This window comes from Crocodylus porosus, unplaced genomic scaffold (genome assembly GCF_001723895.1).
Source record: "Crocodylus porosus isolate Cpor-Errol unplaced genomic scaffold, CroPor_comp1, whole genome shotgun sequence".
Taxonomy (NCBI): Eukaryota; Metazoa; Chordata; order Crocodylia; family Crocodylidae; genus Crocodylus; species Crocodylus porosus.
The window spans coordinates 47,870,581-47,894,752 of record NW_017728931.1 but is presented as its reverse complement, the minus strand read 5'-3'; the positions used below and the strand labels follow the sequence as shown (position 1 = coordinate 47,894,752).

General features: G+C 42.7%; 1 protein-coding gene across 1 annotated transcript in view; it reads right to left on the bottom strand.

The window, feature by feature from the left end:
• Positions 1-24,172, bottom strand: part of BTBD11 (BTB domain containing 11) — a 289,139-nt gene that overhangs the window by 42,351 nt on the left and 222,616 nt on the right. Inside the window, exons 6-10 of the mRNA XM_019544797.1 lie at positions 12,412-12,577; positions 7,792-7,881; positions 3,518-3,619; positions 2,319-2,412; positions 2,068-2,203 (exon numbers count right to left, since the gene is read on the bottom strand). Of these exons, the coding sequence (XP_019400342.1) occupies positions 2,068-2,203; positions 2,319-2,412; positions 3,518-3,619; positions 7,792-7,881; positions 12,412-12,577 (588 nt within the window). The remainder of the gene's footprint in view (positions 1-2,067; positions 2,204-2,318; positions 2,413-3,517; positions 3,620-7,791; positions 7,882-12,411; positions 12,578-24,172) is intronic.

Sequence of the window (24,172 nt, the reverse complement as noted above, 5' to 3'; positions counted from 1 at the left end):
CAGCCACCTCAAATTTCTCTGTAGCCTCCCCATAGTTCCCTCCCAGCGCCGCCACTGCCTGCCCTGAGCTCAGCCCCAACTTAATGACCCGCTTCCACCCATGTGCCAGAAAGAGCCAGAGCTGCGCTGGACAGGTGGCAGTGGAGCTGGGAGGGGGGACTATGGGGAGGCTATGGCAAAATTTGGGGTGGCTGCAGCCCCTCCATAGGCCCCCTCCCAGAGCTGCTGCCACCCGCCCTGAACCTAGCCCCCACCGCGAAGAGCCTGGAGCAGCCCTGGCTCCAACCCAGAGCTGCAGCCCACTGACCCTACCCCGCGCAGATCTGGGGGCACATGCCCCGCCCCCACCCCGTGCCATCCTGGGGTGCAAGCAACAGTGGGAGCTGCCCCCAACCCCACAAGCCACAGCTCCATCATGCATCCCACCCCACCCCACCCTGCCTGCCCCTGCCCCCTCCTTCCTTCCCTCATCATGGGGGGCATTGATCTGCTCCCCCCACACCTCTTCCCTCCCCCCTTCCCTTCCACAACAAACTTACCAGCTGCATTCAGCTCTATCAGAAATCATTTCAGTATTGGCCAATATGCCTCCTTAAAAATTGGCTATTGGTATTGGCCCCCAACATCTCTATCGGTGCACCCCCATATGTATGGTTAAATCTTCTCAAAACAGAAACTGATGCTCAAGCCATAGCTCTTAAATAATAGCAAATAATGCATATAAACCAAACTAAAAAAGGGTCTGAAAACACCACTGCTGTTAATTAACAATCAAAGCAGGCTCAGTAAAGCTGAAGCTACTAGTCATTCAACTACACCTGGCAGGGCAGGTTCAAGCACATCTGGGATCCACTGCAAAGCCAATTATTTGGTTCCCCTGTTGCAAGGTCAAAAATTAAGCATTAGGCTTAATACTCCCTTCACACCAGGTTTATACCAATATAACTTAATTGACCTTAATACAACCACTCCCACTTGATACTGTTATGATGGGAGAAATCAGGCCCACTATGCAACTTCTCCCCAACCCTCTCTCACCTCCCTCATGCTCTTATATTTTGCCAGATGCCCATGCTCGGGGTCTAGGGGGTCTGTGTGTAGGAGAAGGACAGGTGGGAGCGGGAGGAAAAGGGGAGGCGATACACAGAAAAAGTAGTATGTCCCAAATAATTGAGGGAGTTTTCCTATTTGGCAAACTGTGGGAGAGGTAGGATGTTTCCATGATGGGGCCATAATAAAGGAGGAAATGCCTCGTCTTCCCAAGGAACACAGCACCATTGAATGTCCTGACAGCAAATGCTACTTCTACTCCATGCCGCAAGGTGCTGAAGCCTACACAGTAAATGTCACAGTTCTTTCAACTCCATGGTCTGGGGACAACTCTTTGGATGCAGATGGGAAGCATTGTTTGAACCAGCCCTGACTTCTAGGTAACATATTGTTAGACTGGTGGCTTTTTTCTCTATGCAGAAATACTGTAGGTACTGTCTCTAACCTGTATCTATGTTCCTCTGGACGGCTACAATTAGAAAAGTACGAATGTGAAGATCAAAATACTAATCCATTACGCTGTAATCTGTTCTTTAACTTTGCAAGAGTAACCAACCATGGACGTTGATTGTCCATTTCATTTATTTTAATTGCTAACATGCCCCAATTCAATGTCTGCATTACAGACACCTAATGTTAATGCAAACAAAATGCTAAACACACGCAAAAGCTTTGTTTTATGACAGGAAAGGCTGCAGCAGTTTACATACAACCCACCAAAAATAAATAAATAAGAAATGAAGGGAAAAATCGGCAGCATTCACTTCCACCTGCCAACAGACACCAAAAAACCAATACACACTCCAAACTGATCCAACTTGCACACCAACACAGAACTTCAACTCTCAGCTCAGTCTCTTGTACCAAGAAGTGGCATATTTAATTGTCACACAATCCACATCTGCAGAGCAAGTATTCTGCTTTAACAGGGCAGACTGTGAATCAATCTACTCAAGCAGGCCACCCATGAAAACTCTAAGTGCCTGAATGATGGAGCTGAACCTGTTCCCACTCTACCTGTGTCCATGAGCAGCAGCCTGACTGAAAGAGTTCATGTCACCTTGTGGAGTCATGGAAATTCCATTTCTGTACATTGTTCCTACCATGGGGTCAGCGCCTCGCTCCAACAGCAAACTAACCAGTTCAAAATTTCCTGTAAGGCAAGAGAAGCGGTGTGTTTTTTTAGGTTTTTTAAGTCCAAGATTTTCTCATCTACGTTGCAATTCCCAATTGGAAAATGCACTACTGTGGGAAGAAAAAGCTCTTACCTGCAGCTGCTGCCAACTGCAACGGTGTTTCAGAGTAATTTTCCTCTCCGTGTTCCAAAGAACCTTCTACCTTTGCTCCAGCATCCAGCAACAGCTATGAAAAACATTCACCATTTAGAGTCACTGGTGAAAAGACAGTCTGGAGTTTAAAGCGACCGAGGAACTAGAATGTTGTGCTTATTATCACCCACAAACCAGATGCAGTGAAGACAGGTGACGTGCAAATTGTGTTGCTATTTCAGAGATGCCATTCAACTCTTTATTTCACTCATTTGACTCTATCAGACACCTGGAGTAGCAGTGTCCAATTCCAGAGCCAAAAATAGTGTTACTCAGTGTTCTTGAAATGGAGAAAAATCAGTTGCATGAAATAATGCACTAGATACATGGAGATACTCACACTTTGCCCAACCAAGAATCTCACTTACTACTTGCCAGGAGCCCAACAGTCAAGTAATTTTCATAATACAGATGAGATTCCAGGTGCCACCATCTTAAATGTACAGATATGGCCAGAAGAGTCTAAGACTTTTCGGAACAAGTTGCAGCAATGAGTCCTAAAACCCATGGTCTCTGCAAGCACTATTAAAGATGAGGCTGACCAAGGACATAAGTATGGAACCCGATGGAATGCATTTGCCTTGCCTGTAGGCAACAACTACCAGAGATCTCCCACTGTTCTGCAGCATCATTAATCATGCCACAGACTCAGTTATACTGAAAAATAAATACAAAAAAAGAAGGGAACCAGCATGTACACATGTTATTTCTTCCCTGTATATGGTTACTGAGTATTCTCTGATTTTGGAACAGAATGGAAGAGGATTTTTCCCCCCAGAAATAACATCATTCTCATTTATTTGAGTATTAGAATACAGCTGGTAAGAAAGAGTCATGAATGAACAAACACATAGACACACACAACAAGTGGTCAGGAAGGAGCATGAGGAGTTGACAGATTTTCTTTGGTGCAACTTTTCTTTTTTTAAAACTCTCCTAGTTTAACCTCATATTGGTTAAGATTTGGACATAGAGATCACTGTATAATAACTATATTATATAACAGTAAAATGGAGAAAGTATGAAGTGGAAGCAACCAATATGAATATGACCGTGGTTATCAGTTTGGAGATGGACACAGATTATAGTTCATGGGGATAAATAAAAAGTGAGATGTTGGTAGGGAAATACAATAATACCTGAACTACAGGAATATGTCCATGCAACACAGCAAATGTCAGAGCTGTCCAATGGCGGGTCTCGGGGTGGACGGATGGATATTTATGAGCAGTACTGACAACCTATAAACAAATTAAAGTTATTTTCTTTTAAAATGGCTTTCAAAGAGCTTGAAGTAATAAAATTCAACCTGCTCAAAAGGGCAGGGTGGGGGGTATAAGTGAAAAAGAAAAGGTGCAAAGGGTATTTTGTAAAATGATTGGTTCCAAATATGTTTTTAACCATCAAAACTTTACTTCCCCTACAAATTTCCATACTGTTTATCGAAATGCTGATTAAAGCTTATATCAAGTGAAGTCTCTTTACCAACTGCTGTAGCTCCCTCTAAACCACTGGCCACTAGATATTTTAGTAGAGTTGGCATTTTTACCGTTGTATGATACTGGGCGCATGTACACAAGACGTTTAATGCACAGTAGACTAATTCTACTGCACATTAGCATGCACAGCAAAAAGCACACGATTGCTCCTAATGCACAGTACAGCAGCCTACTGCTCATTTATTTACTACTTAATTACACAAGTACTAAATTAAATGCACAGTAGGCACTGCATATTAATGAACGTGTAGACACGCCCACTGACTTTTCCCCTTTGACTTGTGTGGGCTTCATATTAGGTCTCTTCCCGGATCCTGCAATTGCTTAAGATTTCCAAAGGATCTTGAGGTGAAGTTCTGACTCCAATTCAGTCAATAGGACTTCTTCCACTGACTTCAGTGGTGTTAGGATTTCAATTCTGGCCTTGAGTATAAAGACATATTTCATTTACCGCTGCCCCTCTGGTGGAGGTAAAAGGAAAGCAGTATTTGGAAGAATTTTTTAAAAACATCTAGGTTGCTGTATTCCTTTATCTTAGTTAAACTGAAGTGGTTGCTAGACTCCAAATAAATAAATTTGCTTTCTTTAGACAAACCAACAAAAATTATCCGTTTCACATTGCTCCTTCTTGCCTCTAAGCCTCAGTATCTGAAGCCTCGAGTCCTGACCTCGTTCAAGTCCCATAATTTCCCTGTGACTCTGATTCCTTCTCTTTAAAATGGGAGATTGTAAGATTGGTGTCATTCACAGGGATGGGAAAAGTTAATGGAAGTTTATAAAGCACTTTGGGATCCTCAGAAGAGGTGTCACAGAGGTGCTAAGTATTATTAGTAGTAGTATTAATTTCTGGAAAGATAGTGTTGGAAGGAGGCCTGGAGTTGGAGCACAAGAAACACCCTGTCTACCATTAGCCAGACTGTCTACCCCTTACCACAGGCATTTTTACCCACAAAACAGGGTGAGGCCAGTTAGTATGGCATCCCTGGTAGCAGCAGCAGCCAACCAGACAGATACTCTGACACAGGTTTCTGATAGAAACATATGATCAGCTCTTCACAGGGATAACATCGGGGTGAGGAAAGGGAGGGAATAGACAGTGTGATCAGCAAACCTGCCAGCAGAGGACAGCTGCACCAGACGGTCGGCCGTATCATCCATCTCTGCCAAAGGAACAGCTTTAAATAATTTTTCTCTCCTCTGCTGACTGTTTGAATCTAGTGCACTCTGAGGTCTAACACTAGGAGAAGTATGCTAAAGTCTAAAGTCAAACTTCTAGGTGCTTGGGAGTTTTCTGGAAGAAGGGGCTCAAGCAGCTCCAGACTGCAGGATAGTGAGCAGGATTACGCAAATGGACAGGTCAGGGTCAGGAGAAAGCAGCCCCTAAATTTAACCACATACTCAGCTAATTCCTGCCCCTTTCACATAGACCGAAAGTGGCAAAATGTTGTTACCGAGCCCCATTTGGTAAACTCTGAAGAAAAGAGAGGGTTTGAAAGGTTTTTATTGAATTCTCTTAAAAATGAGTGAAACAAGTGGCATTCAACCTCCAGCCTGTGGCCTATGGGGCTGTCATCCAGCCCACAGGGCTCCCAAGGGGTCCAGAAATTTGGTGGCAGAGGAGCGGTGGCAGTGTTAATTCTTGCAGCCCTGAAAACAATGCTACAACACTCCCCTGCCACCACATTTCTGGACCCCTTGAGAGCCGTGTGGCTGGACAGCATAGCTCTATGCACCACATCTCTTCAGTGCACAGGGTCACACCACGGTTGCATCTGGCATGTGGGGCTGAGCTGGCACATGGGGTGGTTCCACAGCCAGATCCAGCTCGTGGGGCTGGGCCAACATGCCAGGTGGCACCCATGGACCAACCCCTTGCTGGATCTGTCCCACAGACTGACCCATGGGATCCAGTCTGCAGACTGGCACTGCACCTCTCATTTGGCCCACAGGGCTGGAAGGTTGTGCACCACTGTCTTAAATATGCTTTTCAGGGAATTTGGTGTTTGTGGGACTGGCAGCCCTGGGCACTAATTCCTTACAGAACAAGGTCAGGGCAGGAGCAGCAGAAAGGGGTCACCTGGAGAGAAGTCAAACTTGTTCTGAGGAGGTCTACACCTTCAGCTTGATGCCCTGCTCTCAATCTACATCAGAGTTTCCATGGGCAAAAGTGTTTGTAAAGCACGAGGGCAGAATATGACTTTATACAGCAACTAAGGCCTGAGTTTTCAAGAATGTTTTTCTGGGCATTCTCCAATTAAAATTCTCTTGGGTTAACTCTTCTCCCACCAACTTCAATAGGACTGGTGTGAAGCCAATGTTGAGTGCCCCTAAGGCCTTATACTGAGATATGCTGAGCAGCCACTGCTCCCTTTGTCTTCAGTACAAAAGATGCATGTTGTAGGTTCCTCCCACCAGATTACTTGTGATTCTACAATTACTCTAACACCATCAATGCCAACACTATTTTGGACTGATGGGCACAAAATGCATGAATGGTTCAAGTTGCACATAATTTTGTAGGAAGTATGTACACAAATTAGCCATATAAATGACAAATCTCAATTATTTGTGTATCTGGGGACAGAAGCATCATAGTTAGATTTAAGAGCTAACATTCTTTTGGGATGAACCAGGGAAAGTCATGTTCCCCCTTGAAGTACTATTTCAGGGTGTCATCAGACTCAGCAAGACAATACCCCTTACATTTATGTTTGGAAGGTTGTCAACACAGCCATAAGGGATAAACTTACTTTATGTTTCTAATGAATGCTAGCATTTTGCAGAAAAGTAACTGGTCACAAAGGCCACACAGTATCATATCAGTTTTGTAGGCCAGATGCTGGCTGATCCTGGGTTAAAAGCCAGATCAATCTCCAGGTCTGTCAAATCACTGGTCTCTGCCAAGACTGCTAGCAGGCAAACTAATTATTCAATGATCACTGACTTTATAGGTAAGGTTTGGGGCCAGGGTAAGGAGGTCCATTAGGAACTAACCTGAATTCAAAAACTGATTCTATCTAAGCCACTGAACAGCAGTCACACAGTAGCGACTGCACGTCACTTACAAGTGAAAAACTGTGTTATGCTTCTGGTGTGGCAAAGCATCCTTTGTCTTCTTTTCATAAAAAAACAAGAAATGTCTGGGTGAAGGTAGCTGCTACAATTTAACAACACCTCTCAAATCCAAACAAAACAGATGGAACATAGATAGGTGAACCAGACAGGTTAATTTACTTGTGACTTCAACAAATTGAAACTGCAGCTCTTTACAAATATAACAAACAATTTTGTATAATTTAAACAGCTCTGTCAAAATGTACGTACCTGTATTGCATGGAGTGGCATAACAATCTGTCTGGTGGTGGACAGATTGTATAAGTCTGTTACAAACATCCATCAAAAGATACAAAAGATATTTGCATGTTGGAAGACCCCTTCATCCATCAACTGTCATCCAAGCCATTTTATAAAACAAAACAATGTACTTGCATTGTATTTGTGTGCTGTGGATCTGTAGATGGACATCCCAACGTATAGAAGTTCCCAAACTTCAGCAGATATCTGAACAGTAGGCTTTCTTGCCCTTTCCATTCTAACTTGCTGTGATTCACATGATCCCACAGATTTCATTAGAAAACTGACTCCCAAAGACGGAGTCCTGGTGCTAATGTCTATGCTAATTTACACTGTGCAATCCTAATGAGTCTGACAGTGGCTGTAGGTCACTGAGGAATTGATCCCAACCCCAGGCTAGTCTTATAACTACTGAGATCACTTCAACATTCATTCCAAAGGCTAATGTCCGTGGTAACAGATTTTTATTGTTACTTTCACTTCTGCTGCAATTTCAGTGGGTGGTATAAGATGTAAAAACATAAAGAACCAAATGTGCAATCACAATAAAAAGTCCTCACCTCAGCATTCAAATCTGCTCCAGCATCTAGCAGCATCTGCACCATAGCCTCATCACCCCTGACACAAGCATACATCAGTGGAGTCATGCCCTAGTCATTGTTTGGAGTTAAAAAAAAAAAAAAAAAAAGGAATGGACAAATATATAACAGAATCCTTTTAAAGAGTGCTTAAATATATATTGTCAAGACAAACATTATATATGCACAAAATCCTCATCTGCTTCAAACTACCTTCTCAAATGATTAATAGCTGGATGTTTTGAAAAATGTAATTTATTTATAATTTATGGTGTTGGTTTACCTTTTGTGCTTTATTCAAAACAGAGCATGAAACTAAACTTCATTTCCTGGTTCTATTGAACTAAGAGGAGCAATATTGACTAAGAGGAGCAATATTGTCTTTGAGGTCCCCACTGCAGGAGTTAAAATCAAATGCAACAGTATTTCCATTGATGCTTCAAAACTTATGAAAATATTTCCATCCAGACAATTTTTTTAATAAAGTTTTGCTTTTTAAAGCCAAATTTTGAATCCATAATTTTTCACTGTGTCCCATTAAAAAACAACAAGCTCCTTCCAGACATGTAGAAGCTTTCTACACAGTTCCATAGTAAACAATGACTTAATTTTAAATGAAATGCTAGACAGCATCGGTGGAAGCTGCTAGCTCCATGGAAATGCTACCCTGTTTCGAGGGTAACTAGATTAGCTGACCCTTTACTGTAGAAATACCAAGCTGCAATCTGTAATAGTCTGAAATAGCCACAGAAGCTGATCGCCATTTCCCTTAAGATTAGTGTTACGGTGGCAATGGTAATGAGTCTAGATGAAATCATGAAAGTATTATAAAATCTATCAACCTAAAAAGCTATTCATTAAATACAGAGAGGGATGTCAATCAAAAGTGTGACTTTCACAGTTAATTTTCAGCAGAACTAGGGTTCCTTCTGATACATGTTGTTGCTTATCTGACGGTCCCATGGTAAATTTGCTGTCAGATGATAGCATGTTGGTTGTTTAACCTGAATGCCGCTGTGAAAGGAAATTAATTTCTGAGACAAACGAGATGCTCAAAATGAGCAGAAGCTGAGCTATTGCATTGTTCTCCCCAGCAAGTAAGAGCAGAGTTGAATCAAACATTTTTCATGTTCTCATTCAGGGGAAGAAAGGTACTTCTCCCAGACAGAAGCTGCTGGATTGCTATTTTGGGGTAGGTGCCTTTCCAAGCAAAATAAAACCAAAAGTTAGAGCTTGATTCTGCGTGGCACTGACTGTTCTCAAATCCTACCCCTCCTTCTCATGTCCTTGTTGTGACAAGGTATTTAGCATAATTCATGGATTTGTTGGAACCTAACAGGGCCATGCCATGAGTGCTTCTGCTAAGGCCTCAAACTTGCAACCTCTGGGCGATCAACTGTGCACTTTAGCATCCATGCCAGCCCAGCTCCCTCAAATCCCACCAAAATCAGTGAGTACCTAGCATGTTGTAGGTTACAGTCATTAATTTGCTTTTGGGAAACAGATATTTATGGCAACCAAATTATTATAAAAATGCAACAATTTGGGTTCTGATCCTATTACTTGTGTGAGGGATCCTTGCTTAGGGAGCCCCATTAAAGTCAAAGCGAGTACTTGGGTGAATACAGACTGCTTGCAAATCAGACCTGATCTTGCTCTTACTGCAGTCAATGGCAAAAGTCCTCTTGGACACCAGTGGTCCATGACCAGAACCACAATAAGTTTTGCAGAATCAGATCCTGAGTTTCATAAAACCTGTGCATGCGAGCCTTGAATTTTTCTAACCAGGGATGATTCATACATTAAATAAATACTTAAAATAAAGGGATCAAATCAAATTTGAAGTTAAAAAGCTAAGACAAAAGAGGTAACACACATACAAAGACCTGATCTGCAATGCTCACTGTCGTGCCATAAGTGCTTTTACACAGGCCTTTACCTGAGTTTTGTTCTGCAGTTGAGGCTTGATCTATATCCTTATATGCAGCCTCTCACTTTGTGTGAGGGAAGAATGGATTTTGGATGAGTCCATTATTAGCATTCAACAAATAATAAATAAGAGCAACATATGCAAATCAATATTTTCTTTTCTTTTTTTGGCCTCTGGAATACAATAATTTTGCTGTAGAAATTTAAAATGAAGTGTAAAATTATTCAAGATAATTATTTTAAAGTGTTATAGTAGGCTAATCATGGCACTAAGTATATAAAACTTAATAGTAGTAGTAGTAATATTTATGCCAGACTGAAGCACTGAGATATTTAAGTGCCTAAGGCTGTGGACAGACCTAACTTTCAACTGCTTTCAAAGACCAGGGGGAAGATGCTGCTCAGGCCACTTGTTATGATCTGTTTGGTTTGCATGCTCCTATAGCCATACAAATGAGTTAAATCACTAACGTTAACCCAGAATGAAACAGAGCTAAAGTAGCAATGGTTTTGTTCCACCTATACTGCTATAGAAGCATGAAGACATAATATGGTATGAAATGATGCTGGTATAACTGTTATATATGTCCATACCCTAAGCCAGGGGTTGTCAACTGGGGGTATGCATAGCCCTGGGGGTATCTGGACCAGCCCTAAGGGGTATGCACAGGCGGGCAGGGATGGAGCACCATCACCTCCCAGGAGCAGGGCTGAGGCAGGGTGAGGGCAGCGGCACCCCACTGCGGGGTGGAGAATCTCACACACGGCGCCCTCTGTCACTACACACCAGCCCGGTGAGCTTCCCTGCCCTGCAGAGGGGCGCCACTACTCTCGCCCCACCCCAGACCTGCTCCTGGAAGGCAGCAGCGCACCATCCCCACCTCCCTGCTCCATGTCCAACCGTGCACTACCTGCGCCCCTCTGACCCCCCAGGCTTACTGTCTGGCCGCTGGGGGTACTTAGACTAAAAAAAGGTTGAAAACCCCTGCTCTAAGTGAGCTCCTATTTTGCCTTGCTCAAGTTCTAGAAAAACATGGTGCCACCATATGAGACGCTTTACTGTGGAGTTGACTAATTAGTTCGGCAGTAAAGCATCACCACCTACGTCTGCAGCCCTACTAAGTCAGACTAAACTAATTAACTCTGCCAACACAAGTACTATCCTATGGTGGAGTTATTTACTCCAATACAATGCACATGTAGATGATGACCAGGCCTGGCTGAGGCACGAGGGAACTACAATGCAGGGCTAGCTGCCAGCTAGCCCTGGACTACAGCATTCTTGTTCCCCAGCCAGCCTCTCTGCAGCATGTTGAGCCGGGTGGGAGCAGCTCTGGACTGGCAGGCTGACCCTCCTGGACCCCTGCCAGCCAGGGCTGTGCTGCCCTAGCTCAATGTGCTGCAGTCTGGGGCAAACATGCAAATGCTGCACCCAGGAGCAATAAACTCTAGCGTGAACTGTGCTGGAGTTTATTGCATTGCATTAATAACATACAGATGTAGCCAGAGTTAATGTAATTACTTCTGTATCATGCTTTCATCTTAGCATTAAGACTAAGCCACAGAAAATGGAGAGAAGGACCCACCCACTTTTTTCAGGAACTTGAGCAGAGTGGAATAGGATCATACTTGGGCACCCAAGTACCATATAGATACATAATAGGTGGAACAGGACCTGGTCCTTAGTGTTTGGAGGATTTCCACTTAAAAGGGGTTGTTACAAAGCAATTCTTCATGCTCTTTCAAACTAAAACTACTAAAATTGAAATGTTTTAAAAGTAATTGATATTTCTGCATCACCTTTTATCCCCAAGGGATCCCAAAGCACTTTACCATTAGCACCAGTCAAATGCAACCATCTCTTGCTGAACACTGTCAAATTAACATGCAGCAAAATTGTCAGCAAAAGGGAAGTACTCGGCAGGGACATGAGGCACCTCTTTTTTTAATGTGTCGTCAGAAAGTGTTGTCTAGGGTGAATCCATAGAACTCTATTTCAAAAGGATGATATAATCTCCATGGCTGTTAAAGTATCAACATTTCCCTCCAGGAATCAGGGAGATTCATAATCCAACAGGTTTTTATTGATGGATAGTCGGAGAGACAACATTTTCTAGATAAAGCTTTATAGGGATGTACTTGTCACCACCCAAAAGACAAGAAGACTAAAGGGCTGGTAATGTACTAGGGAGATTTTCATGATGGACCCAGTTCAGTATTAAATACATATTATTAATATTAATATATTTGGCAGGGTTATAGTGAAATGAGTTGCAAGTATCCAGACAGGTTTTAGTGGAAAGGTATGCACATCACAAAGCTAACAGTCATGACTGTTCAAAAGTGTGGGTGACATATCTATTTTTTTATGTCAGGAAATCAATATTTAAATCAACAGCAAGCTCTCCTAAGAAGTTCTGATGGATTCTTCTGCACCAATTCAACTTAAACTCATTTACCATATTTAGCTCAACATTAAAGAAACAAATCCTTAGTACTCCAGGGACAAAACTTCATTTGAATGTATACCTGATGGAACTTTAGCTCAATATAATCAGGGGAAAAGTATTAAGAACCAGTTGTTTACTGAGCTACAGTACTGGAGCTTGCTTTCTTCACTAGGCAGTCAAAACTCCTGGCTTTTAAAGTTAATTAATTCATTTTTCTTTTTACCTGTTCACTCATGCTGTTAATGCCATCTGGCCCCAGCAAAGATATGGCCTGTTTAACTAGATCTGTTCGACCACAATTCAGCATTCTGAATCCCAAATCCTGCTTGAACTTAGCTTCTATGGCTACCGCATCCAGTTTTCGAGAAGCACAGAAGCAGTCGTCCATTCTAGGAATATAAAAAACAGCTATGTTAGAAGATAACAGAGGACAGACGTCAACATTTACAGCACAAATATTTCATTTAATCTTTGAACGATATAGGTACCCACAGCATTGCTCCATATCCACCTGTACGCATATTCACCCTCTTACATGCTCAAAATTCTTTTGAATTAGTTGCAGTGGCAACACACTGGACACAAAATGCTATGCAAGTTAATGGTCATTGCCTTTGCCCCATCTTGCACAATCATGCAACTTGTAAAAGTCAGGAGTTATAGGCAACTATTCATCTCTGCTGTATATACCATTCTTACTGAAAGCAAGTTCTCCTCATTGGTGGGTCAGATCTTAACTTCACTGATTCCCCCACTCCCCAAGTCCAACTAATTTCTGCTGGATTTGGATCAGGGCCCAGATGGATGATTATCTTTTACAGCTGAACAAAAAGTACAACGTAACGTTCCAAAGGATTTTATCAAGTTTTTTTTTTTTTTACTTCTGTTTTCACAAGAAAGTCAAACCTCAGAAGACAAGCAGCAAGGGTAGAGGAGGAGGTTAGAGAAAGAGCAAGTTAGAAATTACTTAGACAAGCAGGATGTTTTCAAAGCAGCAGGGCTGGGTGGGATTCATCCTAGGGGTCCCAATGAATTGGCTGAGCCATTGGCTATTATCTTTGAGAACTTACAAGGGTCAAATGACATCCCAGTAGACTAGAAAAGGGCAAGTATAGTGTCTAACTTTAAAAAAAGAGAATAATAAGGACTCAAGGAATTATGAACTGGTCTGTACAACTCCAAAACCCAGAAAAATATTGGCACATATCAACCAAGAGTCTATTTCTAAACATCTAGCACAGGACTGTCCAACTTCTAAGCAGCCAAGGACCGCACATCCTGCACGTCACACTAGGGGGTGCCGCATGCCATGCAGACCACAGCAGCATTAGCCACAGGCCCCTTGGGCACCCTGAGCACACAGGTGCTCCCCCCCGCTGCACTGCACTGCACATATACCCTTGCGTTCCTGACCCACCTTCAGCTCACTTGTCATGGACTCTTCCCCACTACACTGCGTTGCGTGGCTGCCTTGTGTTCCCCCAGTGCTGCAGGCTGTGCCATGCTGCTCTGCCCCATCCCATCCCCTGAAGCAGGGGCAGGAAGCAGAAGGCAAAGGAGGAAGAGGGAAATCTAGAGCCCCTGGCTGCCGCTGCAGCTGGAGCAGTGGGGGAAGTGGCAGCCAGGTGGGAACCTGGAGACAGCAAACTAACCCACTAACCAGATGGATAGCCCTGACTTGACAGATAACAAGGTGATCAAGAACAGCTAATATGGATTTATCAAAAGCAAGTCAAGCTTAACCAATCCGATTCTCTTTATGAAAAAGCGATGGGTTTCGTAGATGAGGCGATAGCAGCGGATACGATATAGCAAGCTAGGTAGAGTAGCAGCCACTTTGAAGAACAGGATTAATATTCAAATGACTGTAGTAAATTGGGAAAATAGTCTGAAATAAATCTGATGAAATTCAGTAAGGACAAGGGCAAAGACTGCACTTCAGATGGAACAATCAAATGTAAAGTGCAAAAAAAAAAGTGGAGAAAGAATGGCTAGGCTATGGTATAGCAGAAAAGGACCTAAGTGTTATAGTGGACTGCAAGCTCAATACGGTCAATGGCATAATATTGTTATAAAAAAAAGCTAATAGCCAACTGGGATGTGTTATAAAGAGCATCACCTGCAATTCATAAGAAGTGATTCTTTCACTCTATTCAGCACTGGGGAGGCCTCAAGGAGGATGTGGGCAAATTGGAAAGAAACCAGAGGAGATCAACAAAACTGATTAGAAGTCTAGAAAACATGACGTAAGAGGAAAAGTTGGATGAACTGGGTTTATTTAGTCTGAAGGAAAAAAAAAAGACTGGTAGGGGATTTGTTAACAGTCTGCAAATGCAAAAAAAAAGTTGTTACAAAGAGGATGGCAATAAGTTTTAATAAAGAGAACAGAATAAGAAGCTTAAATGCCACAAGGGAAATTTACGTTGGATGTAAGAAAAAACTTTCTTACTGTAAGGATGCTTAAATACTGATTATATAGGGAGATTGTGCGCAATCTCCATTATTGGATGTTATTAAGCACAGGTTAGACAAACATTTGTCTGAGATGGTTTATGCAGTGACATTCCTGCCTTGAGCATAGGGTCAGACTAGATGGTCTTTTGAGGTTTTCTGTGATTCTGTGAATTATATTTATGCCGTCCTAGTGGTAGTAAATGCTTAGGGCAGAAAATGGCAGCTAGAAGCACAAATAATGTTTAGCCTACTGAAAAACAGAGAGGGGGAAGAGAAGTGCTTTGGTCAAGTAGCCAGGACATACATAATGGAATCTTTAATGTCCATGCTGAGCACATAAGACATCAGTTTTTAAGGTCTTACTCAAAAGATGTTTATGCAGCAAACTGCAAGGAGCTCAATGTTTTTACCTCAGAAGATGAAAGGTAAAACTACCCAGCCTGCATGTGATTCTGCAGTTCCTGAGAGCACAGGAATTTCAGAATTGATGCTTATGCAACTCAGCCTCATCTTATTAAAGGACAGATTTGCTTCTCTTTCATGCTGGAAAATATGGTGGGAAGACGTGAAGTCCAATTCCTCAGCGCTCTTTGGTCTGAACACCACTAGACAGCTGTAATAAATAGCATCATTTTGGTTCTTAAAACTCTCCAATACCAACAGATCAAAAAAGAGCAGAATACTGGGGAACAGAGAGTCTAGCATTGTAATAATACAGCAAGAGTGCTTATAAAGTAATTTCTCATCTTTCAAGCGCTTTCCCCAGATTAAGAAATTCTATATAATAAATAACGGGCCATGTTGGCAGAGCAGTTAAAACATCTCACTACATTTCCAGAGGGGTGAGGTTGCACATTCGTCCTCCACCCAGATGTTAAGCAGCATCTGGTCATTTGGGCTAGGGAGTCAAGGTAGCCAGATGTGATGGTAGCCACATCACTCCCTTTTGTGCCACTGGCTACAAGAACTGGCGTGCCTTAACTATGCTAACTCACTGAGCTTAAGTAGACCTTTAACCTTTTTGATATAGTGTAGAATATATAGTTCTACAAAAATATATCAGAGCAATAGTATTTCCATCACTGTTCCTACAGAATCTGTTACTGCAGAAAAAAATGACCTTGATGATAGAAGAGGAGATGAAAGGGAAATGTAACATTTTAGCAAAAAAAAAAAATATATATATATCAACCAAACCTAGCAAACAAATGAAATTAGCCCAAAGCAACCGTGTGGTTGGCCCCTATCCTACATCCTAATTCATGCACAAAATTGTATAGTCCCACTGATTTCAAGGTGACTGTTCACACGACAGCAAGACTGGCTCCAGCACTATGTTGTATAAGTAGGCATTTATGAAGATATCACAGGTAGAGCAGACTAACATGTACAAAGAGGAAAGGTAAGTAACTGGCAGGTTTTGCACACTACTATAGCAAATACTGGGTGATTTGGAGAGGGTCAGAAAGGGATAGCTAAAATGCTAAAAGGCTTGGAAATTAAGGCAACAAGGAACTGTTATGGGAGCTAAACATATAGGACTAGATTGTAAAGAGCGCTTTCAGAGGTAATGAGGTGTGAAATTGTGTGCACAAGAAAAAAGAAGTTTTTCCGTTAAGTGCAAATGAAATGCCAATGCAAGTGAAACTCAGATGCCTAGCTGCATGGCCAGTTTACAGCTCTCTCCTCTAAAAGAATTCAGTAGTATAACTAATTATGGGCAAGAGGGGCACTGGCCCTGGATGCCAAGTTAGAAGGGGTACCAGAATCATTGCCACCCCCATGAAGCCTGCACCCGTGGAGCACTGTCATGTACAGAACTCCAAAACAGTTCCCGGCTGCTGCTGCTTTATGAGCAACAGCCAGGGTGGGCAGAGCACATTACCACCAGCATCAGCAGCTCCGCCAGGACTGTGTAGGAATGAATCCTGGCATCGATAAGGCTGGCATGGGTAAGACTACCCCTCTCTGTCCCCACTCTTGGAACCACACACCACCAAGCCCCCACCCCACTTTCCTGCAGGGTTTGCTCCAGAGGCCAACTCTGTTACACCACTAAAAGAATTCATGGCTTTTGACACTGCCTAGGATGCTTTGTAGATCATTCTAGCCAAAGGCCAGGGCAATTTGTTGCAAAAAACAAAAACAAAACAACCCCTACCAAAAAAGACTTCAAAAGCTGTTTACCCGCCCCAAATCCCACCTCTGTTTTTTCTCTCTCATCTGCCTCTTTCTCCTTCTTCCTGCTGGGGTTGTTAAATCTATGGGAGACCCAAAGCTGGAGTAAGTGCTCCAAGAAAGATGATCCAAGAAATGTATGGGAGGCAAGGATTTGTTTTGGTGATATATTTTATAGGACCAAATGGAAGACATGAGGTGTGCCCAAAAGCTTGTCAACCCTCTCTCCCAACTCTGGAGTTTGTTCAGTAAAAGATATCACAACCCCTACCCTTCACTCACCTCGCATGGATTTTTCTAGTAGTGATATGTGACAAGTCCCTGGGTTTTCTAATGTTTAAATGCTCTTTCCATTTGTTTGGGGGCTGGTGGATTTCTCATGCCATCACTAACTAAAGCAAAGGAGAATTTCTGCAGACTCCTGCCTTTGGTCACCAGGCCTCATTTAAAAAGGGACCTTCCCCCTTCGTGCTGTTCTGCAGAAACACTGCTGATTTGGGGGGAGGGAGGCACCTTTTTCTTTGCAGATCATTCCACAGTGGCTGCAGTTCTGCAGCCTCTATGACACTGTTAGTCATTTTTCTTTGTCTGGCACTAAGGGAAGAGCCTATCCCATAGCTTAGAACATCACTACTTCATATACTAAAAGGGTCAGATGGTCTCCCTTAATAGGCAACCAAATTGGGACACTACATTCAGAGCTGTCATTACACAGAGAGAGTCCTCCCCCTATAAAAAAAATCAGCCTTCATTCTACCTACAGGTTTTCTGTGGTCAGCAACCACAGAGGCTGTACAGGCTGCATGGAGGACACAACAGCCTGGCCTGCAAGCCAAGCAGCAGATTTTCAACAGTTTTAGAGATATTTTTTTTGTCTGTGGTTCAGTGATGCTCAATCAGCGTGCCATAACACCCTGGAGTGCCTGAGTTTTTTGCAGGGGTTCCACACAGTATCAGCAGTGTTAGGTGTGCAAACATGATGTTAAAAGTATTCTGAACTGATGTGGTCTCTTTGAGTTCTTTGCAACAGAAGAATTGCTCTATGACTTTTCTACAGTTAAAATAAAGTAAAAACTAAGAGCTGACATTTTCTGAGGGGTGCCTTGAGTCTAGCAAGGTGTGCCTTGAGTCTGAATGGGTTGAGAACCACTGCTGTAGTCACAAACACTGATCAATGCCCTCTTGCACACCAGAACATAAACTTCTCTGGTCGTGCTGCCTATGCATATTCTAACTGGTCCTTCCACTCATTTTGAAGCAAACACGCAACAGTTTTTGTAAGCAAGAAAATTAGGAGCAGGTGAAAGCTTATTTTTAAACAATGCTGAGACCGTATTAACTTGCAATGAAATGTGATTTTTCTCCAAATCCTTTTTTAATTCTTCACAGAACTCTCTGCTACAGTGGTCACCAACAAAATCATTATAATGTTGCCATTGGACATAACTAACATTACTGTGGCTTTATACTGCAAACACCAGGGTAACATTAGTAACTTGCAAGTGGCCACAGTCAACATATTTATGAGAACCATGGCAGTCTGTCATACTCAGCAATATCTGAACCTTTGACAGGGTTCAAAAGATAATCCTCTTTGTATATAATGAATTCTGCTTATATGGTAAATTCTCTCCTTTTACTTTTTCCATATACATGCCATGAAAACATATCAACTTGCTTGGCTTTATTCCGGCAGCTTGGATTTAGGAATTTTTTCATATTTCTTTGGACTCGATAGAGAGAGCGCTTGAGTGCCTCTCTAAAAGTGACTTATTTGTTGTGTGACCAAGGTGGGTAGTAGTATATAAGGTATGAATGCACTGCTTGCATATTAACTATGTCTAGCCACAGTTCTACATTGCATTCATTTTTAATTACTTGTTCTTTTGTGGGTTTATTGTTACAGTTGGCTGTGGGTGGGTATGGCCAATTTTTACAAAGGATTGAAAATTTTTTTAATTGGAAAAAAAAAATCAAAAACATTCTAAACCTGTTTTCAGTTACACATCTATTCCATCCACATTTCATTTCTAAGAAATGAAGAGCGGAATATAATAAGCAGAAAGCCAAATTTAGCTTTCCGTTAAAATCAGTGGGGTTGCATGTGTAACTGAGGATACAATTTCTGTATAGCTATCTGTGTTTTTTCCCCATCCCCTCATGAACGCCATCATGGCATCTTACTGCCAAAACCAAGGTGTGATCCCCAAATCCTTCAGTTAAAAGTCTACTGAACCATCATCAACTAAATCATCTGGACAGTAGTGTAACATGGGATGGATCAGGGCACAGGCCCTGGGTGCCAGCTAAAGGGAGAAATGCTAGAAGAACAAGGAGGAGCATCTCACCCTCCCATCCCAGGCTCCACCTGCACTTCCCAGCTGTAGGAAGCAGCTGGCGCGAGCAGTGTCATGGAGCACAAGGCATGCTGGGAATCACAGTTGTGTTGAATAGCAATGGAGTTTGCTACAGCTGGGGGTGGGGGCCGAGAATTGATCCCATTTTGCCACCAAAATCAGTTTTTTTCCCCTCTCAATAAAAAACTGGGGTGAAAGTCCTGCCCCCCACCCCCTATCCCAGCAACAGCAAACTCCACTTCCACTCTGGAGAACTACAATTCCCAGAACACCTTGCACTCCAGGACACTGCCTGGCTGCTGCTCCTGCTCACTGCCTCATGAAGCAGCTGGAAGGTAGGAGGGGAGGAGAGAAGGGAAAGGATGAGAGAGGACTGCCTTACGCACATCCTTCACATGTTACACCTCTGGATCAGAGCGCTTTGGTTCTGTGAGACCATTCACAAAGTCCTCTGTCCAAAGCATGCATGGCAGTTCAAAGTCCACAGGTGTAGTTTACCGAATTATATCATGCAAAACCAACATGTAGATTAATAATTAGTTATGAATAGTAATTTGGAATGTTGGAGCTCTTTTGGGAAGGGAATCATCTTTTGGTTACGCATTTGCACAATGCCCAGTGGAATTGGTTCTTGGTCTATGACCAAGGTTTTTTGGTGTTACCACTACAACCAAATAATAAATAACCACCATCTTCATTTTGATTTAAATTTGCAAGTGCTCCTTTTTCAATGCTGTCCTCTGAATGAGTGTGACATTTCTAGTAGTACTGGTAAGCAGGTCACAATGTATATACTATCCTGAAATTATTACTTGTAGTTTCAGTAATGGGGAGAGTGAATTTAGTACAGCAACATTGCTAATGGTGAAGGAGTAGTCTTTCTCTGTGTGTGTGTGTACACACACACAATACACACACACACACAAAAATAAAATCTATGCATTTATTTTAACCAGGAACCAAGTTACACATAAAATATAAACCTTCTGGACAGATGTCAACATACAGTTCATTCTTGTCAAAGAGATGACAAGAACAAATGGGTTACAGACACGGCAAACCCATTAAAAATGTGCTGAAACTACAAAATGTGAACCCAGATCTGGATTTCAAAGTGCTCTTAATATTCTGACCCAGTTATAAACACAGAAACCATTTCTAAAATTCAGATCTGGCTTTTGATTTTGAACAATCCCAGTCAGAGGAGGGGTTTTTAGCATGGGGTCATCTGTAATACAAATAGTTAGCACAAATCCTTCTACTCACTCCAATGCAATATGTTGTCTGTATCCTACCTAACTGCAGAACCGAAGCATATGGATCATTGACAAACTTGTTCTCGGTGGAGAAAACAGGAGGGCTAAATCTTCAACCCAGTAAAATGTAAGCATGTTCTGGTCCTAATCCTGAAATGTAGCATAAAGAAAAAGCTCTAGCCTTCAATAATTTTTTATTATTATTGTTCTCAGATATCATGTTGGAAAAACAGGTTGCGATTCACATCAGGAAACCCTGATGCTGCCTTTTAAGTATTCAAATCCCCTTCATCCTCTGGCATCATCTGCACCAAGGGACTACTGGATTTTGTGAAGGAGTTTGTTTGCAACCACACACTGGGTTAGCATTTTTGTGCCTAATTATTGCTGTAGTCATGACTGGTGTAAAGGATTAATAAAATTTGTGAGAAGAACAAGGACACTCAAGGAGAGATACACACATACCAATTCTCTCTATGTAAGAGGGGCTGTGCCTAATAGGATAAAAAATATATATCTTAGCATTTTTTTACTTTGTCTAAATGGCTCCCTTTGCCCAATATATTTTAAGAAGAGTTAAAAGCACTAGCAGAATTTTTTCTTTCCCCAAATTCTGTTTTCAGGTCTATTCAGATTCTTAAGCTGTACCACCAGTGTGTGTTTTGAGGTCCTTCCAGAAACAGGAAATTAAATAACGAGACTTATGCTTAGCAAATGCAATTCCTCCTCTGCTTCCTTACCCAAGGGGAAAAACAGTATATATGTGGAACTGAATAAGCTGACATACTATGGTTTATGCTGTTCTCAAGGAAAACAAGATCAAGGCAGTGCATCTTGTGTTCAGACTGACAGACAGGTTTATGATGCTGTTTACTTCCCGTGAGACGGCTCCATAGTGGAATGCTTTCCAGCTCCCAAGAAGCCCTAGTGTCTCTTCCCCAGAAAAGCTTTACCCTTGAATTTCCCTGGGGAATAGAGCTGTCAGTAATGGTGAGGGTTCCAGAGAACAATGCACCTTGGATCCAGCCTACTTTGAAAAGAAAGACCAAACTGAATTCATTACTCAAGGTGGGACTGGGAAGGAGCAGCATAGTAAGCAGAACTTATGAGAAACGTGTTGGTGCTAACAAAGCATGCTGCTGCATTCTTCTCCCACAGTTGTCTTCCCAGCGATGAGGTCTTAAAGGCTCCTGCTAGGCATTATTTCCATTAAGCAACAGATAGTGTTCCTTGCTGGAAGCTGTCATGCCATGCGAACTGCTCCAAGATCACAGGACAAGCTATTCAGAGGGACAAGAAGTGCCCTGGAAACTTGCTGTAAAGCACTCACCAGCAAGGGGAGCTGGAGAGCTGCTGTCATTCCACTTGCCCACCTTCAGCAGTGCTGCTAAGAAGGGAGCTCTGCTCCCCTGGGTGAATGAGCTGTTCCCCAACTCTTGTCCAGAGCAGGAATGACTCATGTGAAGGCCTGGGGGGCAGGAGTGGCAAGGGAGACCCATGTGAAGGGCTGCAGGACAAGAGTGACAGGGCTCCAACACTTCCAGGAGGCCTTTTGAGGTGCTTTTGTGTATGCACTTTTCCTCTCTCCCTGTCTTGCCCCCCACCCCACAGTTTTGCACACAAATTCTGCCCCCCCTCTCAGCTTCCTGTTATGTGCAAGTAAAACACGTCCTCTTGAGCCTTTGCTTATACTCTAGTTCTCACAGGGAAGAGGTGCTAATGGTGCCTTAAAGAAGCAGACTGGAAGGCTGGTTGGCCAAGGGGAGGAAGAATGGTAAGTCATCATGACATCTCCTGTTGACCCTGGCACAGCAGAGTTCAGTGCAAGTCACAGAGAATTCCCTTGTCTGCTGCAATCTGGATGGGTGGTGATGGAAAAGTCAGCTGCAAGGTGCATCCACTCTCCCAGCTAGTCATAAATGGAAGGCAAGCCCCAAGGATGTTGCTGTAGGTAGGCCTAGCATCAGCAAAGTGTCCAGAAAAACTGTCAAACTACAACTGCCTTGATAATCTATTAGTGTATATTATTCTCAGTCAGTGTGGGCTCCACCGTGGTAGTATTTCCCTCTACTCATAGCCATAAATCCTGTATTGCTGAAGCCAAGCTTTGGTCAGCTTCTCAGCCAAAGTTTGGCACAAGTGAGTGACTGCAGTTTTAATCATCTTTGATTATACAGATTAAAATGGGAGGAGGAGCTCTTATAACACCAGCCAAGGGGGAGATTGAGCGGTTGGGGAGCTGTGCTCAGTTGCCTAGCACTCCTCTTCACGTTAAAGTCTAACTGTGGTAAACCACAAACAGCAAACAAGAGCTGCATCTCCTTTGCATATTGTCGAGACTTTAGTCCAAGAAGGTTCACTGTTTCTCTCGGTGCCTGTACATAATAATTAAATAAGACCAAGGAGACAAGGGGCTCCTGTGACACTCCAGAGAGAGAGGTCTGAAGGTAGAAGTGGGTTTTCCACTCACTGCCCTTTGGATGGGGCCTTTGAGAAAGCAATTCTGAGTCTTTCAGGCAATTTCTCTGGACTCCTGATCTGTGGCTCAGGTGGAACAGCTGAGGCTTTGTGTTGTAATTGCTTGTAATGATTGCCAAAGAGAGATCCAACAGTACAAGAAGAGACTTTGCCTCTTTATTGATAATAAAAGACCATCCATCAGTGCTACAAGCACCGTTTCTCTTGCAAATCTGTTTGGAGATTTATAGCCTTCAAACAAAGTGGGCAAAGGAGAGAAGTGACTAAAGCGTTTTTGTGCAGTTTCGTACATCATTGCAGCTACATATGCATTTCCCTTACAGGCAATGCTTCTGAGGGATTTAGATGGTCTGAGGCACAATCAGCATTCTTTTTACACAAGGGCTGCAGTTGGCCATGCGTTGGGTGTGAGACATACTCAGCAACTCCTCATGTATTTTCCCCAAGTCTGCCCGGATGTCACAGAGTCCTACAAAGCTGCCAAGGAGCTGGAAAGTTACCCTGCAATGCTTTCTCCCCATCACTTAGGGATGCTACAGTGCTGCCACTAATGGCAGAGAAACTGTCACTGCATCTCTGCTCTCAAAGCCTGCCCTGTTGGTTTCTCTCAGCATTGTGCTATCTTGAGGAAGGGATGGTGGCTGATGGCTAGACCCAGATCTTGCTGTAGACTTGACCCATATTTAGCATATCTGCTACCTCCTTCAACCTTTTTTCACATCTTCCTGCACCCTTCAAAGGATCTGGTAGCACCACAATATGCCCGAACACCCTGGTTGAGAATCACCGATGTAGCCATTGCTCTAAGAATAAAGTGTCCTGCCAAGGTAAGTGCAAGCATATTAGCCACCACGAGAGGTCTCCCTCCTCTGCCCCAAAATTGGAAATGGCAACATTTATCCCTAAAATAAACCAAGCCTCTCACAGAATGTCCTGAGCTTTGCCTGGAATTACACAGACATGCTTTTAACAAAGAGGAGAAATCGTTAGAGCCTGTCTTGCCAACCCTATCCATTTGAAAATCCTGAGTCAGGCCCCACAAAACAATGAGAAGGGTTTAATTTAAAAAATTGCTATCAATTTGGCATTTGTTTCATTTCCTTTCAATCATTTAATCCTGCACAGCAGAGATGCTTTTTCAAGCTTTTACTTCAAATGAGGGCTAGAAAGTTACTTTTTAAAGAAAAGAATTAAAGTCCTGAGACATAATTGCATGACTCCAAGAACAGGTGCTTTAAGAAGAAAATGCCAAATACTGGTC